This window comes from Cordyceps militaris (genome assembly GCF_000225605.1).
Source record: "Cordyceps militaris CM01 unplaced genomic scaffold CCM_S00004, whole genome shotgun sequence".
In the NCBI taxonomy this organism is placed as follows: Eukaryota; Fungi; Ascomycota; class Sordariomycetes; order Hypocreales; family Cordycipitaceae; genus Cordyceps; species Cordyceps militaris.
In genome coordinates, this window is record NW_006271972.1 from 1,843,510 (window position 1) to 1,863,691 (window position 20,182).

The following is a 20,182-nucleotide window of genomic DNA, read 5'->3' on the forward strand; positions in this document are numbered from 1 at the left end:
ATGGACGCGGACAAGGCGCCGAACGAGGATAAAAGGCCACAGCCGACAGATAAGAAGCACGACACAGTATTTGATGATTGCTCTGATGGCAGCGACGAGGAATGCAAGGCGGTAGAGGTTCGTGCCTGCCCTATTTCCGTTGCGTGAGGCCTCCTGATGGAGACCAGTAGCGTGGCGATGCGTGCAATTGCGATGCTAATGTTTCTCACGCTGGGTCTACTGCAGGTTGTTTTTGATCCATCGAACCCCTATCGCCGAAAATCATCTCTCGTGTCGTCCGAGCATCCGCCACGCGCGACCATTGCTGTGCAGCGCAGACCAGGCATGGTACAGCAGTACCTTGAGAGCCAGCGCCACGGCAACGAACCGCCGCCAGCGAAATCATACCAGGCGCATCCCGTCCTCGGCGGCGCCAGCTCTCAGATTGACGGGTCGCTGCTTGCGCCAGCGCCAGCGCCGGCGGCGAGCAGCAGCGTGTCGCCGGCCGCGCCCAGCACGCACAGCACGGCACGGCGCAACTCACGCGCTGTCGTCGATCTCTCGAGTCTCGACAGCGGCGACTTCGGCCAGTCGGACCAGCAGGACTGGACGCGCGAGATGATGCGGAGCGCGTCCGAGGTCGACTTTCTCGCCATGCAGCAGCAGCACCACCAAAATACGATTCCCGGCCCCCGCGAAGCCCCGTCGCGCATGCTCACCAAGAAGCAGCTCAGTGACATGGCCTGGGGCGTGCGCGAGCTGAGTCGGCGGCTTAGCAGCATGCGCATCCGGGTGCGTGTCAAGTCCATCCTCATCCTGACCAAGCTGCACGACCAGGACCTGATTCCCCACGCAAAGGAGCTGGCCTCGTGGCTGCTGAGCCTGGACCGCAATGTCAAGTACGTCGTATACATTCAGGACAAGTTGCGGGATAGCAAAAAGTTCAACGTCGACGGCCTCCTCCACGATATTTGCAAGAGAAACATGACAGAAGATCCTAGCCTGGACTGGGACCGAGCGCATGAAGATGTCAAGAAGCGCCTGCGCCCCTGGGACGAGGATATGTGTCGCACACGGCCGCACATTTTCGACTTTGTCATTACGCTCGGTGGTGACGGCACCGTTCTGTACGCGAGCTGGCTGTTCCAGCGCATCGTTCCACCGGTGCTCAGCTTTGCGCTCGGCAGCCTCGGCTTCTTGACAAAGTTTGACTTTGAAGAGTATGCGCCGACGCTCACCTCGGCGTTTACCAAGGGCGTCACCGTCAGCTTGCGGCTGCGGTTCGAAAGCACTGTTATGCGCAGCATACGGCGCAAGAAGACTGTGCCCAAAGAGGTCGACGGTGTGAATAGTGGCCAGAGCGGTACCACGAGCGAGGAGGAGGACGAGGATGAGAAGCACAAGAAGCGGGATCTCGTCGAGGAACTCATCGGCGAGGAGAGGGAGGATGCCCACACGCACCGACCTGACGGAACGTATGAGATTCTCAACGAAGTGGTTGTCGACCGCGGGCCGAACCCAAGTATGTGTTGCCGTTTCCGCGGAATTGATATAGCAGAGCTAACAGCCCCGCAGCGATGTCGTCTACGGAGCTCTTTGGCGACGACGAGCACTTTACCTCGATCCTCGCCGACGGCATCTGCGTGTCGACGCCGACGGGCTCGACGGCGTACAACCTGGCGGCCGGCGGCTCGCTGTGCCACCCCGAGAACCCCGTGATGCTCGTGACGTCGGTGTGCGCGCACACCCTCTCCTTCCGGCCCATCATCCTGCCCGACACGATTGTGCTGCGCGTCGGCGTGCCTTACGCGGCGCGGACGTCGTCGTGGGCCAGCTTTGACGGCCGCGAGCGCGTCGAGCTCGAGCCCGGCGACTACGTCACCATCAGCGCGAGCCGCTACCCGTTTGCGTCGGTGCAGACGGAGGGACGACGGAGCGAGGACTGGGTCAACAGCATCAGCGGCAAGCTGGGGTGGAATACGCGGCAGAAGCAAAAAGAGTTCAAGGAGTGGGATAAGTGAAGTGCTTTTCGAGGCTGGCGTTGTTTTGAACATAGATGGGGGGCTCTGGACCTTGGTCGAGGGAAAATAATATTTTAAATACAGCATGATTTTTCAAGTATGAATAGTGAATATATTCATATACATGCTTTTCGAAAGTGCAATTTCAATCCTGGCGCCTGGAGTGCATGGCGCCAAAAAGGTCAAAAGTGGTCTGACAAATGCACTATATAGAGCTTTTTTAATATAGCTCGTCTACTTGTTCCCTCCCGACCGCTCCATGACAATATAATGTAATGCTTCTTGTGGTGATACTCGTTCTGCGCTTCGGAAAATGACCCCCCCCCCGTGATGCTAACCCCCGCTAGCGCCCCCGGAACGAGATGATCGAAGCCCCTGGATCTGATTATTCTCCATCAGAGTTCCGTTCCCAACCAAGTCAACTTCCTTTGCGTGCCCATCCAACCCTCCTCCCAACCCAGTGACTTCTTCCCGACCATGAGCTCGTCCGCCGCCGCCTCCTCGCTGCCGCCGGACCTGTTCGACACCACGACGCTGGTGTCGCTGGCCGCCGCCGCCAGCATCGTCCTCGTCGCCTACGCCGTCTCGCGGCGGGCCCTTCCCACCGGTACTGGGACGCCGGCCTCGCTGCGCTTCCTCTTCATCTGGCACCTGGCCGACGCGCTGTGCCACTTTGTGCTCGAGGGCAGCTTCCTGTACCACTGCTTCTTCTCGTATGTCGAGGCGGACGCGGCGGCGGCGGGGCTCGTGGCGTCGCCGCACAACTTTCTCGGGCACGGCGCGACGCGCGTCTACGGGCCGCAGGCAGGCGGCAGCAACCCGTTTGCGCAGCTCTGGATGGTGTACGCGCGCGCGGACAGGCGCTGGGGCGGCGCGGACCTCGGCGTCATCAGCCTGGAGCTGCTGACCGTCTTCTTTGACGGGCCGGTCGCGCTGTACGTTGCGTGGCTGATTGCCAAGAGGGACCCCAAGGCGAGCTTCTGGATGATTGTGCTGGCGACGTGCGAGCTGTACGGTGGTACGTGGTCTGCCTGTGGCTGGTCTTTTTGTGATGGCGGCGGTGATGAGAAATTTGGTTGAGCTAACTTGGGCTGTCTAGGCTTCATGACATTCTGCCCTGAGTGGCTTATCGGCAATCTGAACCTGGATGGTAGCAACTTCATGTACATGTGGGTGTACCTCGTCTTCTTCAACATGCTGTGGGTTTTCATCCCGCTGTATGCGATGTGGTACTCGTACAATGACATCTCCCACGCCTTTGCCGTTCGGGCATCGAAGAAAGGCCAGTAGGTGAGAGCCATAGCCGCGGTTTAAGTTGGTTGTTCCGCGGTACTGCTTCCGGAAGGGTTCTAGCAGTTGAGAGTATGAAGTGCAACGGCGTGCGGCCGCCGGGAACGATATCACTTTGATGTGGGACAGTTGCGAAAATAACTTGTCTTTGGGACTAAGGTAGGGTATTCATATTTCTATAGCAATCGAGAAAAATCCATTCTCATCAATCTCCTCCCATGTGTCGAGAGTCGGCTTAGATTTGCTGCTTGTGAGCCTCAGCCTTGGCATCGTGGCCGGACTCGTTGACCTTGTCGCCGACGGCGTCCTTGGCAGCGCTGAGACTGGGAGCAAGTGTTAGCAGTCGATCATGATGTGTTGATGGCGTGAACTCCTTACCGAGTGCCGACGTTGGCGTTGCTGTCCTTGGCAACCTCCTTGTTGGCTTCCTTGCTGGTGCCGGAAGTGGCCTTCTGGACCTGCTCGGAGACGTAGTTGGCGCCCTGCTTGATGGAATCCATTGTGAAGTGGTTGTTTGAAGGTTGTCTTTGAGTGTTTGAGGTGGTGTTTGTATGAAGAGTGTAGTTTGGTGATGGGAAGAAGAAGAGTTGGGATCTGGAGCGCAGACGTGGGATTTATATAGACGGATCAAAATGGCAAGTGGGCTGAATACAAAGCGACAGGGTCCGTGTTGATCTACCCCTCACTTGGAATTACGTATGTACGTGTCTTTTGGCCATTGCTTCTTGCTTGTGATGCTCGTGACTGGACGTTCCTGTCCGTCAAACGGATGAGCTGGAGCTACAAACGCCAGAGTCCTGACGTCATCTGAATTCTCGCGAAGCACAAAGATCTGAAAAGGTGGCGGCCGAGCAGCAGGGGCAAGGCAAAAAGAAGCTCGCAATATCCACAGAATATGCACGTCCTAGCCAATGCCCAGACGATATGTCGATATTGCGTCGGCATCTTTTTTTAACCTCGTCGTCTTGGGACAAGCTGCATCTTTGATGTGGCACAAGCCACAGTGCGAGCGACGGTTTTGGCGGGGAGTGACGCCACAGTGTGGCACAGAATCCACACCCGTTTGCTGCTTCGGCTTTCTACTCGCCTGTTGAGCCGGTTCATGACGTATCAGCTACCTCACCTTCATCATGAGCAAGCCACCATGACGCTGCACCATCGCGATGACGCCGGAACCTTGGCTCCGGTTTGTAGGACTATCATGTCCGCTTCCATCATTGAGCAGGAATCCATGACGGCGGCTGGGAAACTTTGATTTGCTCATGTGCGTGGAAAACAGGCGTTCTGGCTGCCTAGAGAGTAGTTGGGAGAGGGGAGGCGCGTTTCTGTGCTCATTGATGATGCCATTTTCCCGTCTGGCCCAGTATGGCATGTTTTTCTTGTGAAGATATGAATCCCCCCCAAGTGAATATCCTGCGCCTTTGTTTGCGGCATTGAATCATGCCATCCATAGGCCCAGGGTGCATTATTCTCGCCCACGATACTCTCAAGATGCCCGACTGATTGGCTCTCAGGCGGGCGCCTTGGCCTCTGCACCAATGCTCGGCGAACTGAAGCATCTTGAGGCATTTCACACTTGTTCGAACGGACAAAACATTCATCAACAGCATGCTATCGCGCGTTGGAGCACTCCCGCATACCACGGGTAGCCAGTGCATGACTACTTGGACCGTATTGATTTGAGTTGTTCTGGAAGCCAAGATGGCTACTCGCTCTACAGTTCATGCACGACATCTCAAACATGGCGAGGAATACCATTTCGATTCCGTCTTCCCTCTCAGCAAAAGATGCCTGACGCCCTCCAGCCATGCAAACTGGCCTACCCCAGAACCGCTATGACAGCCAGCGGCCACTAGGTGATACCCGCAGTGCCTCATCGCTGCTAATCGTAGTGCGCTCGCGCACGGATCTTCCCCTTCGAACAGTTGGCTAGCGGAAACGATAGTGCGGCAGGATGAAGGTGGTTGTTAGGCAAGATGGTTGGTTGGCTTGTTGGTTGACAGGAAGACAGCGTCTTTGATGCTGGACTGTCTGCTTCAGCCTATGTAGCCAGCTACCGTCAAAGACGCTTGACGAGGCACGCATTCGCCTACTCGACTCACTCTTGTCAACTCAGCCGATGCACCGCAGCACCTGACGATGCCGTCGCCGATATAGCCTCTGCACGCTGCACGCTGCCATGCGCCATGCCACGCTCGATCCGCGAACCTGGCGATGGGACCCGTCTACTTGGCTGCACTGCCTCGCACCCACCGCTTGGCCTGTCCTTCCTTCAAAGTCCAAGGAATCTGGCCAGTCTTGAAATGGAATTCCGCAATCCAGGCATCAAGTCAAATTGACCAATCCCGTGTTAGCGCGCGCCACCATCTCCAACCTCAAACCGAATCGCCAGGGACCATTACCCGAAACTGTAGAGTGTAGCATCGATGCTTCATACTTGCCGCCACCCACTTTACCTCTCACCAGCAATTGCTATTCCAAAAAAAAAATTATCGGACTTGCCGCGCCCATCTCTGGAGAAATCCCAGAAGCAGGAAATGAACCGTCATTCATGCGTGGTGGCAGGTGGCTCGCCGTGTGGAAATGGCGCAGCCAAGCGCCGCTATATCACGTCGCCTTATTACTGTGTGGCTTGGATGCAGGGCATCGAAAGCCACCAGTAGTCCTGTTCATTTTTTCACAAAAGAAAAGAAGGAATTTCCAACAGCCTCCTCGTCGGCGATTTGATCTATACTACTTGTCGCTGTAAAGAACGCTGTCTGCGTCACTTGCCGTATGACGATGGAGTCGAGGGGCTCGATAAACCTGCTGGGCTCCAACCTTTCGTGACTCGTGCTGTTTCTTGAATTCCCCCAGAAAAGTTCCGGCCCTTTCCTGAGCCTTGCATACAAGGAGAGGCCGAATATCATGCGGGCCCATGCATCACTACAGTGGAAAGGGCACAAAAAAGCAGGAAAATAAGCTCTGGGTTGGTTCCCTCCATCATGGCTGTGGCGGAGGGGGAGGGAGGGGGGAGTAGCGACGTAGGCTGCCTTGGTGTGTTTGGGGAGGCAAGGAGGCTTGTATGCCCGGTTGCTACAGATGCCGGATAAAGATTTCTTTTGCCGTTTGAGGCGAGAAAAAGGCCAAGAAGAGTCCATACCCTGAGAGCCTGGGTTGCCGTTTATGCGCGGTGGACCTCCCATCTATGCAGTAGGCGACTTGATCCCCGCGTATCCCTGATTCAAGGGTTGTCTCTTGTCACGTTTTGTCAACTCTTGTCTATTTCTGCCTGTTTGTTTCCGTCTCCCCAAAGTCTCACTCTCTTATCTACACGTTAGAAGAAACCGTTCGAACCATTGTCGCTATATCTGTTCATCGATTGTCGAGTTCGTAAACGCGACAGCACCACCAACGTACCAACATCACCAGCAGCCAACAGCAGCAGCGACAGTAACAGCAGAACTAGCAACAGAGGCTCACAGCTTGCGGCGCCGGCAGAAAGCAGCGGAAACTAGATGTCGGCCCATACCGAGTAGACATCTGGCCAAGCCAGCGTGCTCTCTTGCACTACAGTGCTTTCAAGTCGCCAAGTCCAACACACGAGGACAAATCTTTGATTTAGTTTGCGAATTACTTTTTAAAAAACGCCCCCAAAAATACGAGGAATATGACCGGCAGCAAACCTCATGTATTCGATATCCGGGCGGCCGCGGAGGGAATCATTGGGGATGGAACCTTCACTACAGACTGGACCGGATTCCAGTTCCAAGCCAACTCGACAAACGCAGTCATCAACGAGTTGCGATTCGCCAGCTCCAAGACGATACGACAGTCGACCATTATTCTCGCTAGCTTCAATGCCGTGGTTGGCTTCATCGTAGCGGTGGGCATCTTTTGGGACTGCTACGTGGGTGCCAAGAGGGCTGATCCCCAGATGAAATTCCGGTACGAACAGTGATGAACAAATGGAATGAAAAGATCGAGACTCTAACAATTTTTCAGGACATCAATGTATAAAATCATAGGGCCCATGCATATTTTCCCCTTTATTCTGGCTATTGGAATTATTATCCAAGGCATTATTACCGCCGTTGAGCAGTCCAAGGGCATGGAAGGACTGCTGATCCTTGGCTGCCTGCCTATTTCACAGGTCATGTTTCCGAGTGAGTATCTCGCCCTGTCTGCAATGAGCTCTGAAAGCAAGTTGCTAATTTCCATAGCCATATTTATTGTCCCATATATACAGTTCGTCTTTGGCATGGAGACGACTCTGCGCGCCTTTCGGCGACGCGCATTCGACAGCTTCGGCAAGTGGACAGTCTCTGTCTGCGTAGCCCTCGTTGCCGTCTCTCTCGCCATCACATATGGCGTCACTCAGGTGGTGCAGCCGCCCAACTTTTGCTTCGCCTCGCTCTTCTGGTTCGTGCAGAGATATCGCGTCGAGTGCTTTGCCCTCTTTACCGCCATATCTGGCAGTCTGCTGCTCGGCAGTGCCATCACGCTCATCAGACTCCATCGGAGCACATCAGGCAGTGTCATTGAGCGAATTGCCGCCTCACGCATGGTCTACTACATGTGCACTGGCGCCATCACGAATGCAAGTCCCATCGGCCATCCACCCCTGGCACCCCCAAACATCAAGACTAACACCCTGGACAGAGCATCGTTGTGCCGTTTTTCGCCAGTCTTACTCTGCGCAACGACATGGATGTTACGCAGCTGCGTGGCAACCTCGCCATGGCTGCCATGGTGGCCACCAACCTGACCGGCCTGACCAATGGTGGCCTCTACTTGTTCCTGCGTACCTGCCAGCGCAGCAACATTGGCCGCAAGGGCTACCTCGAGATGCTAGACCGCGAGAAGCAGCAGCAGCGCTCGAGGAAGCGGCAAATCCGCAAATCACCCATGACAGAGACGTACGCCAACCAAATCGAACAGCCCGTCTCGCCGCCACCGCGCGTCTACCGGCCCAACTCGCCGGGCGACACCGACGCCGAGAGCTTCATCGCCGAGAGCCAGATTGGCCTGGCGCAGACGTCGAGCGCCACCGCCTCGCAGCAAAATTTTGGCGGCTCCCCGCGGCGGATGCACACGCGCAAGGCCTCGTACAGCGTGTTCCCGCAGCCGCAGCCGCAGCCGCTGCTGCAGCAGGCGCCGGCGCTCAACCCCAAGCCGCTGTCCATCCCGCCGGCGGCCACCTACACGCCGCCGATGCTGGCGACGCGGGGCCAGAGCGCCGAGGTGAACGACGACGACATCAAGGCCATGGAGATTGACATTATCCGGAGAGACATTTCCAGCCTGCTGCCGCCCAAGCCCGGTTTCGTGCCGAGCCACCAGCGCGACTCCTCCATGGGGTCCTCGGCCACGGTGCAGATTGGCCTGCGTCTCTCCAACGTCAACGACATGTCCCGCGCGGGTGGCGGCCCGCCGTCGTACCTGGAGGAGCGCATGCCCACGCCGCGGCCGACGTCGTCCATCTACCCCAAATCCATGATGTGGGGGCCCGCAGCGGCGGCGGCGGCGGCGGCGGCGCCTAGGCCGCTGGGCGACGACTCTCCCGTCTCCCCACGCACCTCGGTGCTCATTGGCAGCACCGTCTGGGTCGACCCGAGCAAGGCGCTGCCGCCGGCGCCGCTGCAGCCTGCCAAAAAGGACCGCAAGGGCAAGGGCAAGGAGCGCGAGAGCCGGATGCTGCTCAGCCCGATGGCGTACAGCCCCGACGGTCCGGGAAACAGCGTCACCGTGACGAGTCCGTCGGACAAGGATCCGTCGCCGTGGGAAGGCACGGGCAAGGAGAAGCGTCCCTCGGAATGGATTTGAACGAGAAGGACTAGGGAGTCTGTGAGACATGTATTACACTGTATTCTCTTGTTTTTCATAGACGGGAATATGAGCCGGCTGCACTCGGGAGGCATCCCTCCCTATTTTGCTCTTTTCTTAGCGTTTTCATGATTACATGATGTATATTTACTTTCTTTGTTCTATATCAGCTTCGGATTTTTAGAAAACACGGTTGATTTGCTACTGTACATGGGGGGTATATTTACGTGAATCAGCAACGTAATGCAGCAGCAATATGATGTCGTGACAGTGTGATGTCGTGACAATGCAATGTCGTGAGACAAACGTCAAATTTGCCGTAGAATCCTCTGACGGGGAGGCAGAGTCTCGCCTTTTGGACGTATATGCCGTTAATGAGCCTTGGGACCTTTGCTCTTGTTCTTCCTGGCCAATCTTCGCGCCTCCCACCGGTCCCAACCGGCCTCGCTGAGGTCCTCTTCTACCACCAGGTCCCTGACTCGAAACGCACGCACGAGGGGCAGGTCCAGCGCCCACGCCAGCAGGCCCGAGCTGCGCAGCGCCGCCGTCAAGACGAACCACGCAACGGCCGTCAGCGCGCCGACGGAGCTGCCAATGAGAACCTGCTTGGGGGTGTGGTAGTTGAGGTAGATGCGGCTCCAGGCCGTGGCGGCGGCCAGCGCCAGGCTGGCGGCGCTGACGGCGAGGCGCTCGACGATCCTGCTGTTGGTGGGTTTCGAGCCGTTGAGCGTCGTCGGTCGGTGGCGCACGAGGAGGACGAGGGTGAGGGCGACGCTCCAGAAAAAGACAAACTGGGCGTGGGAGCTGGGCATGCCGTAGCCCTTGCCGTGGATCTGGCGCGGACGCTCCTCCTTGATGAGGCGCTTGAGGAAAAAGTTGAGGGCCTCGCAGGCGAGCTGGCCGGCGAAGAGCAGGGCAATCTCGACCTCGCGCGACGCGAAGATGAGGGTGAGGTAGACGACGCCGAGGGCCTGGGGGAGGAGGGCGAGGTAGGCGCAGAGGAGGGAGATGCGGTCGTTGGGGTCCTGGCGCAGGGGAACGGGTCAGACAGGGAAGAGAAAAGGGGTTTCGCGGCGAGCGGGGAGTAACGAGACTCACATAGAAGACGTGCGTGATGGAGAGCGATGCCAATGGCGCGGCGGCGGCGGCTTCGTTGTAGCCCATGATGGCGAGGGGGAGCGGAGAGGATGGAGTGTTGTGAATGCGTCGGATTTCCTGTAGATTTATCGCATGCTGTGCCTGTAAATGCGCAAGCCGGACTGAAAACACCGCAATGACGCGCGAAAAACAAATGAATCAGAGCAAACGCCAGAGGTGTTGGCTGATTGATGGCGGATGGTGGTGATGCAAACACCAGGCGGTTGTGGGGGTAAAGATAGTGGGCTGGCTGATGGTGCATCACAGCGCCTTGGACAAAGCCAGCCAATCAATACGCCAAACCGGAGTGGCGGAATTCATCTTCTTCCTCCTTTTCTCTCTATGCTGTCCAGTTGAATATCATTACCGACCACTGACCGGGAACCAGATCCCTCGTTCATCACACAGCTGGCTCCTCACGCTATCAAGACCTGTTGCCACATTGCACAAATATTGCCCACCACCTAACTAAACCGCCACCCTTGCGTGCGACATTCTCACCAGCACTAGGTGACCGGGTTTTGCCTTTCCAGGCGTACACGAGAGCCAGGCTTTATAATTAGATGGAACTGTGATACTGCAAGGACCCGAGACCCGAATAATAATAATGAGGCAGACGCGCAGCAAACACTACCATGGATCCCATCGATGACAGCGACGAACTGCGTCGCACGGAGCTGGAGACGCTCGAGGCCATTTTCCCTGAGCTGCGCAAGCCCCCAGGCGCCACCTCGCCGTTTACTTTTGAACTGGAAATTCCCGTCGAGCTGGCCGCGCCGTTGACCGTCACCTTTCCGCCGGCTGGAAACGCAGCCGTGGGTGAGGTTCACGCACCGCAGCATGACCAGCCGCCACCGCCGCCTCTCGACTCGCTGCAAGTATCGCATCTCCCACCCATCTCGATACGTATCAGCCTGCCTGATGGCTACCCGGAGTCGTGCCCGCCACGCGTCACGCTGACGACGACGCCGCCGTGGTTGAGCAACGAGACACTCGCTCGGCTCGAGATGGACGCGCCGCGGCTCTGGGAGGACATGGGCCGCGACATGGTCGCATACACGTACATTGACCACGTGCAGCACGGTGCGGATGACGTGTTTGGCACGATTGCGATGGACGGCACCCTCGCCGTGGACGCGGAGCACAAGCTCGCCGTGCTGGATTACGACATCAAGGCCAAAAAAGCAGCGTTTGAAAGGGAAACCTTTGAATGTGGCGTCTGTCTGGGTACGTTTGAAATGAAAAAGAGCCCACTCTTGTGGACTTGCACTGATGATTGGATGCAGATCCGAAAAAGGGCTCGAGCTGCCACAAGATGATGGACTGCGGTCACATATTTTGCGTTAAGTGTCTCTGTGACTTTTATGGCAATGCCATCCAAAGCGGCGAGCTCTTAACGGTGCGGTGTCTGGCGCCAAACTGCGCCAAAGAGCGAGGCTCTAAAAGCCTTGGGGAGACAGCCAGCCGTCAACTCAAGAAGCCAAAGACGTTCATCAGCCCGAGCGAGTTGCTTCAGATTGGCCTCACAGAAGAGCTGGTCAAGAGATTTGTTACGCTCAAGTACAAAACGGAGCTGGAATCTGACAAAAACACCATCTACTGCCCGCGACAGTGGTGCAATGGCGCCGCCCGCTCCAAGAAGCACAAGAAGCCGCAGGGCCTCGAACTCGTTGACGTTTCCGACCAAGATGACGACGACGAAGATACAGAGGTGGAAGACGGCACACAAACGACGAAAAAGGCCACTGCCAAGGCCAAGTTCAACCCTGCCGACTTGTTGTCTGTCTGCGACGACTGCGGCTTCGCGTTTTGCAGCCGATGTCTCCAGTCATGGCACGGCGAGTTTGTCCGCTGTGCGGGTAAGAAAACGAGGCAGGAGCTCACGGATGAGGAAAAGGCCTCGATAGCCTACGTGGAACTACACACCTCGCCGTGTCCGACGTGCTCGGCCCCGGCGCAAAAGACGCATGGCTGCAACCACATGATTTGCTCGCGCTGCGACACGCACTTTTGCTACCTCTGCTCCGCCTGGCTCGATCCGAGCAACCCGTACAAGCACTACAACATGCAGCCCGACGGCAAGGTGACGTCGTGTTACATGCGCCTCTGGGAGCTGGAAGGCGGCGATGGCGACGACGTCGGACTTGGGTTTGGCGGCGGGCAGCTCGCCCTGGACGCTGTGCCCGCACCGGTCGAGGAGGAGATGCTCGTTGTACCCCCCGATGAGGAAGAAAGCGATGGCGAGGAATCTGTCCTCGGCGAGAATGGAGCCAATGGCAACCCCCCACCGGAAGAGCTGGCGCCTCAAGAAAGAAGACCCGCTGTTGCGCGAGAAGCGCCGCTCGTTCTGCGAGTCATGGATGACCAGGCGGGACGGCCACCAAGGCACGAGCCGGCGGATGCTGCGCCCGGTCCGGGGGATGGCCGACGTGGCGGCGGCGGCGGTCGTGGCGGCGGCGGTCAGAATTATAGAGCCCAGCGAGGAGGTGGTGCCCGCGGAGGCGCGGCGGCGGCGGCGGCACGAGGTCGAGGTCGAGGACGAGGCGCGGCCGGCCCAGAACGTGGACGGCAGCAGCAGCACGACGCGGGCCGGGCGAGACAGCAGCAGGCGCTCGAGAACCGGCGGCAGCAAGAGCAGCAGGAGGAAGCAGAGCGGGAGATGATGGCGCAGCTCAACCCGGAGCAGCAGGCGTGGGTGCGCCGGTTTGTGGAGATGGCGCTGGAGGATGCGGAAGACGACATGCAAGGTGACTCGGACGATGAGGACTTTGGCTTTATGATGCGATGAAATGCAAAAGTAAATATAACACATGAAAACGTCCTGGCAAGAGGCATAGCTTTATTCTAGACGACGGAATGGCGACATAGGTTTCACTACAATACACAATGTGGCGTATTTGTGACAACAAAGCACACGCGACGAAGCAATTCCATCTCAACAATAGGTGAAATTGGGTATGTGACGATATCGCTATCAAGTTGCCTCTGTGAATAGCGTAGCCAAGTACAGACGCCCAGGGATTGGTCATGACATATTCCTTCTCAAATTCATAATACGATTGGCAAAGACGCCACCACCAACGCTCATTCAGCTCGTGTCTGGCAGCCAGAACCACAGCCACTCCCGTAAGCCACTTACTATATAGACGAACCACACTGACTCTCCGACATGACGATTCCTCGACTCTTGAGGTTGCGGCGGCTCACGGGGTGTGGCCATGCAACACGCAAGACCTGGAGGACAAGAAGGCGAGAAATGGCAGCCAAGAAAGACGCCCTCGAGTAGTGTGCGTAATTTCTACCTTTTTATAGCTTTGGTTGCTGATTTGTGGATATTTGAGCCCATGATTTCTGCACGTCTTTTGAGGCTTTGGGGAAGGAGGGTATCATTTTTAGGCACAATGCGCGCAACGTGCGCCCAAAACGTTGCATGACTCATCTGCCAGATGAGAGGCATCATGTTACACAGTATCGCGGGAGGAAAAGAAGAAAAAAAAACAAAAACAGAGTGACTCTGCAATACTCGTGTAAGGGTCCTGGCGTGCGTGCATGGTGAACGAAACAGGGATTTGGGAGGGGGTGGAGGGGGAGGGGGTTCACTTTCGCGAGCGGGAGGGATTTACAGTCTTGCGTGTACTCGGTACAACGGTCATGCACCTGGGGAAGCAGAAGCAGAATCTAGGTGTCAATCTACGGATACAAGCTACGAGGAGAGCGCGGCGGCCTCACGCAGAGCAGGACATTTGCCCCCCCCCTCCCTTTATCCGTTCTCTCGGTAACCCGTGATGCTTCAAATGGAAACCCGTACGAAAAGAAGGCGAGCCAAGCGCTCCGCAACCCACCCTTCCAACCCTCGTGTGTCCAAGAATACAACCGTGTCTACATAGCCTCTTTCTGCTTGACGTTGGAAGCCCTCTTCCGTAGCGTACGAGCCTCTCGTATCGCCTTGCACGGGGGTGCTACAGACATTTGACAGCGGGCGTGACCTTATGGAGCACCAGGAAAAGTCAAAAAAGAAATCGCAGACGAGAGACAAGAGGGGGCAATGAGACAAAAAAGGAAAAAAAGCTGTACAGAAAGCGTTCATCATGGCCATGTGCCCAAGGTCACGACCACACACACACACACCCCCTCCCCCTCCCGCAGTCATAATTCCCTGCCTATTTTTCTCTTTTTGCCCTCTCCGTTAGAAAAGACAGAACTTTTGTCCTTTTTTTTTTGCAGCCCTCGCTTATTTCTGACCGCATCTTATTACGAGACACGGGGGGGTAGGTCGGGGAACGTCGGCTTACAGCAAAGGATCGGGAACCTAGCTCCATCTTCGCCCGCGATGTTTCCTGGAGGGGGGGAAGCAGCGAGAAGACGGGAGGAGAGAAATAGTTCCAATACAGACACGGGGGAGCGAGTTTGTCGTGCTAGTGAGTGAGGAAACCAAAAAAAAAGGCTGCAGTGTCTTCCATGTCAGTCAGCAACCACAAACGTATGCTCTTCAGCACCCAGAAGAGCGCTCCCCTTGTTGTACAGTGTACCAACAGCGCCTTTGTACCAGGTCTACCTTTGCCCTATTCCCGTTCAAATTCAAGTGGCGTCTGTAGTAGAAGCGCATATTTCCCACAGACTCCTCGCGCCACCCTTTTGCCCGGGTCGTCTGCACTACATCGACTTTTGGCTTCCAACTGCGCCATTTTTCGTTTTTGTTGCCCTATCGAGTTAAAAAAGATGCATGGGCAAAACTACGAGGGACAATAGCTTTTTGCCAACTAGTTCCAAGAGGTCGAGGGCGTTGCATTTTCTGCAGGGAGCGTAGTTCGGCTTTCGCCAGTGCAACCACGACCAGGGTTCATCGAACGGTGCTTTTCTTTCTTCTTTTGTCCTTTGAATGTTTTATTTATTACTCAAGTCGCACTTGACTAACATCTGGATCCTGGGCATTTTCATATTTCATAGTGTGAATGCCGTCAAGCTGGAGAATACGATGAGCAATATACCGTCGGAAGCTGGCCAATCCGAATTATACAGAGAATTTGCATAATTGCATGTTGTGCAAAGACGACCACCCTGGTCAGCTTCGGCGGCCGGATCGAGCTATTGCTCCGGCTGGCTGGTACAGGGATTCTTGGGGGGGGGGGGCACCTGGGGTCTGGGGGGAAAAGCCAACTAGTAAAGTCAACTAGTTAATACCATGGGCAAGTAGTTAATAGCCGTGTCTCTAGCACAAATAGGCAGGGGGCAGGCGACGCCAAAATATCCCCTGGGCAGCGGCGGATCCCAGCATCTTGTACCTGCGGACCAAGTATCTTTTTGCAGGGCAACAAGAGAATGGAACAGGGATTGGCCTGGCAGCTAAACGCAGCATCATTTAAAAAAAAAAAAAAACATCAGCGCCACTTGCCCCCCCGGAACAAACCGGCGCGATGTCACAAAGGTAGAAAACTGAGATGCGGGAACAAGCCAAGGACATAACGAAGAAACCGTCCCGTAGTACGGATACTCTAGCCAACAATACGTATGGTACGTTCCGACGCCCACCGCGCCACTTTGGACCGTGCTTATTACAGGCTAGGTGTGCGCCGACGTCCGACGTACAGCGTCGAATCAACTTGTTGACCCGTACGGATTACTGGTACAGGATAGGTAGTTACCTAGTCAGTTGCAAAGTTACCCCTCACTCGTTAACCCAAATTGTACATTGACCCCCAAAGGTTCCCACGGTTGGGGAGTGGACCGACCATGTTGAATGTCTCGCCTCCCCCCAAAGACGCAAAGGGGACGCCAAGGGAGGGGGGGGGGGTGAGAAGGAGCGAAAGTCGACCAGGTAGGAAAGTGCCAAGTACAAAGGCAGAGGAAACTGTGCTGACTCCTATCAAGATGGTCTTCTCCATACTAGTTAATAATAGAGCCATCGACAACGACAACATTCCGGCCGAGTCATGGAACCAGATAGTGACAAGGCCCAGCGTCAACACAGCGAGTCGGCGTATTTCTCTAGTGCCCACACCTTTCATCGGGGTGTGTGGGATGCATCTCCGAGGAACATTGTGACTACCTAGGTAGTTATTACTTATTCAGTATAAAACACAATCTACACCGACCTTGATCATGGCAGAGCTGCAAAAGTGGCAGCATTCCAAGTTTATTCTCATCTTTAATTCCCGTCATGGCCCCCGACGACAGACGACCGTACTCGGGTTCACGATTCGCACCAAGCACGTACTTGTACTTTCCACCCCCAAACTGTTCTAAGCGTCTAATTAGGATCAGGGGGACACGCATCTTATTTCTCTGCGCCACCCGCCCAAGCCTAAACCGAACTCTTTCGGGCCGTCGACCCAGGCTAGAAAGAAATGGTGCCTGGAAAACGAAGTGAGCAGGCGAGAGAGTTTGTTGCTAAGAGTGTCCAGAGAATCTGGGTGGGTAGGGCAGGATCAATATGTCGTATATGTCGTCTCTCACAGAAATGCAAAAAGTAAAAATAAAACCAACTCGCCATCATAGTCCACCTGCCAAGATATACTTGCCATCCGTATTCAGGGAACGGCTCATGACCTGCCGCGCGCGGATTCGGGACTGGGCATAAGTTGGCCTAGGTAGTCATTTTGGAGAACCTATACCTGCGCAGTAACTCCGCACACAGAGCCAGTTCATCTGCTCCAAGTTGCTAGGAGCACTTTCCGCGAAAGGTCTCAGCATGAAAGCCAAACATGGCTTCTTGAAATCGCGTCCACGCTTCCCGGCCAGTTCTCTCCATTAGACTGGGCAGTACTACGGAGTAGAAAGAGGTGAGACGCAGAAAAGACCAAGTCTTGTAAAAACCAGCCACTATACGATTCTGTCCGACGCTGTGTCACAAAGAAAGGTCGGCACGCGCTGGGCGCGCTTGACAAAAACTGTCGTGTACCCTCGCCAAAAACGCCCCAAAAAAGGTCAACACACAAAAGATCCTGGCTATATACCGTGGTACCGCATTGAAACATCATCAAACCAAAGAAGAAGAAACCCCATCGTCAGCAACCCATCACGCCGTAGATGAATGCCTTAGTTATCGCGAGTTTCTTTGACCGCGTCCTCGTCTATAGTTTTAAAAACTAGACGACAAAAAGTACATCCTCTGTGGATACGGCTCTCACAACTGAATACCGTACCTAGGCGGCATGCCCGGTTCGGTGAACTAGTCGGATCAGTCTCGTGTCTCAGTTGACACTTTTTCCCCCAACTAGAGGTAGCCAAGTAGCTTATTTGCCACATCCACAACCTTTTACCATTGATTTCTCTCTCATGCGCCTATTCACACCGTATATCAATATAGTTGCTATCGCCATGGGGGAAATAATCCAGGAGGGGTGGCTGGGGAGGCTGCCTAACGAAGGAGTTCTCGCGAACCCATGGTGGGTGGTGGTGTAAGTGGCCCGAAGGCCCCCCCAGCCACGCACGTAATTGGGCCCCGTGTTGGCGCAGACGCAAAGAGGCACGTTTTTTGTGTGTCCCTTCTTCCGAGGTCATCGCCGTGCCAAAATAGAGAAGATTCGTGGCATGCCGGCTTGGGAGAATCCAGCGTGCCACGAGGTAGACCAGGACGGGGCCTCTGGGGGAATGCGGCAGCCAGCCACCATCGCATACGGGACGAAAGAGACCATCGACTTAATGTGGTACATAGCCCTACCGGTGACTGACCGCGTCCAAGTGTCTCAACCATCAGCAAGACGAGCCTTGTCACTCCACCTTGATATAGAACAACGACGGGCCTGTCGAGCCTGAATCAATGACCTTCCTGGTTTGAATCCATCATCCTTTCCATCCCACGTGCGCCCTTGTTTCCCCCTATCCAGCTGATGCTTAGACAGTGTCAAGGTCATTCTGAAGTGCTGCATATCATCCCAAACACCTGCCCCCCATGTATCAAAACCTAACTAATGCCCAGCGAACCCCTTGCGCACCGGCCGCAGGGACGTAGAGTAGATGTACGCTTCATTCCGTCTTGTCTTGCTTGTAAAGCCTAGCACCAAGGCTGCCAAATAGGGATTGCAGATGACGCTGGACGATGTGAAATTGAAAAAGCTTGGGGGTTGGGTAAATACTGCAACCATCCGAAAATCGCCGCAAGAATACTAGAGTGTAGTAGAAGAAGAAGTAGTTTCTACTGTCTGGTAATATCTGTACTCGTACCATGTCGCCTGTACCTGTCGTATAAATCAGGCAGCCTCATGTTCAACTAGCCGAACTGTCTTACGAGTGCTTCAGCACAAGTCCGGACAATGTCTCCAGCGAGTAAGAGTTGAGGATGAGAATACTTTTGCTTGTAATGTAATCTCTCAGCAATAGATGGGTCGTCCGCGCAGCCACTCCGGCCATCCCTCCTCGCTGGGCTTTTCTCCAGGGAGGCCCTCGTAATGTGCTAATCGCGTCGGCTTCTCCGTCTGATACAAAGCATTAGAGTGCTTCCGTAAGAGGAAGCTCAAGATTCGATGGCTGTGAGAACTCGCTGCTGCGACGACAATAGGCCGTTATTCCCGCTCCCAGTACGCAGATAGGTATCTTGCCACTGGATGCTACGCTGTTCCTGCGCCTTGCAACGCTGAGCCTAGAGCACACATTAGAGACTTCTACATCTGGCCACAATGTAATCGACAATAGTTCCCTCTAGACCGAACCACTTGTATCTTTTCTACTATTGTGCAGGGTACCCGCCCGTTCTGATAGTTTCTGAGCGGTGAGATACATTACCTGTTTGTTCGCCTGTTGAGAAAGAAGTCTCGGCGACCATTGACCGCCGAAATGAAGCAGACGGAACAGATGAACAAAAGGCACCCTAGGCCCCTTTGATACACCTTCGCTCCAAAAGTACCATCCTCTACCGGGATCTTCTTGGAGATATGATATTGGAACTGCCAAGCCCTCGGGGCAGCGAAAGAGGAAGAAGGGCCGTTGTCGTTGCAAATTCTTGGCAGGGCTACGACGGACGCTCGTTGCACCTCGCTGCATGGGGTTCTTTGCAAGATTGTGCAATATTCTTTGCTGCTCCCAGTCCACTTCTTTGTTCCCCTTCATTGAGTCGTCCCTGATGGCGAGCTTCGTCGGCTGTCAGTGCCCATGACCGTGCTTCAGATACCCCGCATAGCTTGGCACCAAGACACGACAGGACAACCGTACGGTTTGAAAGGAGAGCCTCGGGTCATCTAGGGCATACTGGCTGGGTATGCAAAATAGGGTGTGTAGAATATACCAACAAGTTACGCCCATGGGCAGCTACGCAGCTACGCCTCGCCTCATTCATCTTCCTTGTCTTGGGCGAAAGCTTCTTTCTCTTGGCAAAGACTTTCATCTTGTTTGGAATTTGTAGGATTCCGGACTTCGGGCGTCTGGTAATGGCCTTGGCACAGACACACATACACACATACACACAGACTGAGCACCGCGCTGGCGACCCGCCACCCAGCATCTTCCTTGCTGAAGAACCCAATGTCAATCGGGACAATAAAGTTTCCAGTACAGCGCAAGACAATCACAAGCGACCGCTATCAGTGCGTTGATCGCTGGGGCGTGGAGGGGAGTTGCCTTTCCCAGTCTGTAGTGAGAGCGTCGCCGTCACGGAGATCAAGAAGGCGTGCTTGGTCACTGAAATATATGTCTGGTCTGCAATCCTAGAGCGCGTTCCGGCCGAAATGTGTCCGACCCTGATTGACCGACCGACCATTCATCGTCCTAGCTGGTAGGTTTGCCATCTAGTGCTGTCTTAGCGTTCTGGCTGGTAGGGTAGCCACGACGCAAACAACCCGGGGGCTCGGTAGAGTTCAGTCGTGCATTGATTAGACCAATATATGGATAAATCACAGATGAATGATCATATTGCTTTCCAGTGTCTCAGAGTTGATGTCGGAAATCTTAAAGGCAGCTCGGCCTGGGCATATGTGCGTGCGTGCCTACTCACCAGCTGCCGAGCGACTCAGTCCCTC

General features: G+C 55.3%; 7 protein-coding genes across 7 annotated transcripts; 5 read left to right on the forward strand and 2 right to left on the reverse strand.

Moving 5' to 3' along the window:
• CCM_05592 (NAD+ kinase) lies at positions 1-2,000 on the forward strand (the record flags this gene model as incomplete). Its single annotated transcript, XM_006670736.1, has 3 exons — positions 1-117; positions 226-1,501; positions 1,555-2,000. 3 exons carry the CDS (start codon positions 1-3, stop codon positions 1,998-2,000), a joined length of 1,839 nt encoding a protein of 612 aa, XP_006670799.1.
• A 477-nt stretch (positions 2,001-2,477) lies between these two features.
• CCM_05593 (Emopamil-binding protein) lies at positions 2,478-3,290 on the forward strand (the record flags this gene model as incomplete). The annotated part of the gene is made up of 2 exons (XM_006670737.1): positions 2,478-3,018; positions 3,100-3,290. 2 exons carry the CDS (start codon positions 2,478-2,480, stop codon positions 3,288-3,290), a joined length of 732 nt encoding a protein of 243 aa, XP_006670800.1.
• Positions 3,291-3,525: 235 nt separating this feature from the next.
• On the reverse strand, positions 3,526-3,790 carry CCM_05594 (glucose repressible protein Grg1; the record flags this gene model as incomplete). The annotated part of the gene is made up of 2 exons (XM_006670738.1): positions 3,526-3,613; positions 3,669-3,790. 2 exons carry the CDS (start codon positions 3,788-3,790, stop codon positions 3,526-3,528), a joined length of 210 nt encoding a protein of 69 aa, XP_006670801.1.
• A 3,149-nt stretch (positions 3,791-6,939) lies between these two features.
• CCM_05595 (uncharacterized protein) lies at positions 6,940-9,095 on the forward strand (the record flags this gene model as incomplete). Its single annotated transcript, XM_006670739.1, has 4 exons — positions 6,940-7,217; positions 7,275-7,435; positions 7,493-7,836; positions 7,932-9,095. 4 exons carry the CDS (start codon positions 6,940-6,942, stop codon positions 9,093-9,095), a joined length of 1,947 nt encoding a protein of 648 aa, XP_006670802.1.
• Positions 9,096-9,466: 371 nt separating this feature from the next.
• On the reverse strand, positions 9,467-10,259 carry CCM_05596 (dolichyl pyrophosphate phosphatase; the record flags this gene model as incomplete). The annotated part of the gene is made up of 2 exons (XM_006670740.1): positions 9,467-10,120; positions 10,194-10,259. The coding sequence occupies 2 exons, from the start codon at positions 10,257-10,259 to the stop codon at positions 9,467-9,469; spliced, it is 720 nt and encodes a 239-aa protein (XP_006670803.1).
• Positions 10,260-10,867: 608 nt separating this feature from the next.
• CCM_05597 (RING finger protein) lies at positions 10,868-13,020 on the forward strand (the record flags this gene model as incomplete). The annotated part of the gene is made up of 2 exons (XM_006670741.1): positions 10,868-11,459; positions 11,519-13,020. The coding sequence occupies 2 exons, from the start codon at positions 10,868-10,870 to the stop codon at positions 13,018-13,020; spliced, it is 2,094 nt and encodes a 697-aa protein (XP_006670804.1).
• Positions 13,021-19,594: 6,574 nt separating this feature from the next.
• On the forward strand, positions 19,595-19,942 carry CCM_05598 (uncharacterized protein; the record flags this gene model as incomplete). The annotated part of the gene is made up of 2 exons (XM_006670742.1): positions 19,595-19,750; positions 19,805-19,942. 2 exons carry the CDS (start codon positions 19,595-19,597, stop codon positions 19,940-19,942), a joined length of 294 nt encoding a protein of 97 aa, XP_006670805.1.
• Between the last annotated feature and the right edge of the window lie 240 nt (positions 19,943-20,182).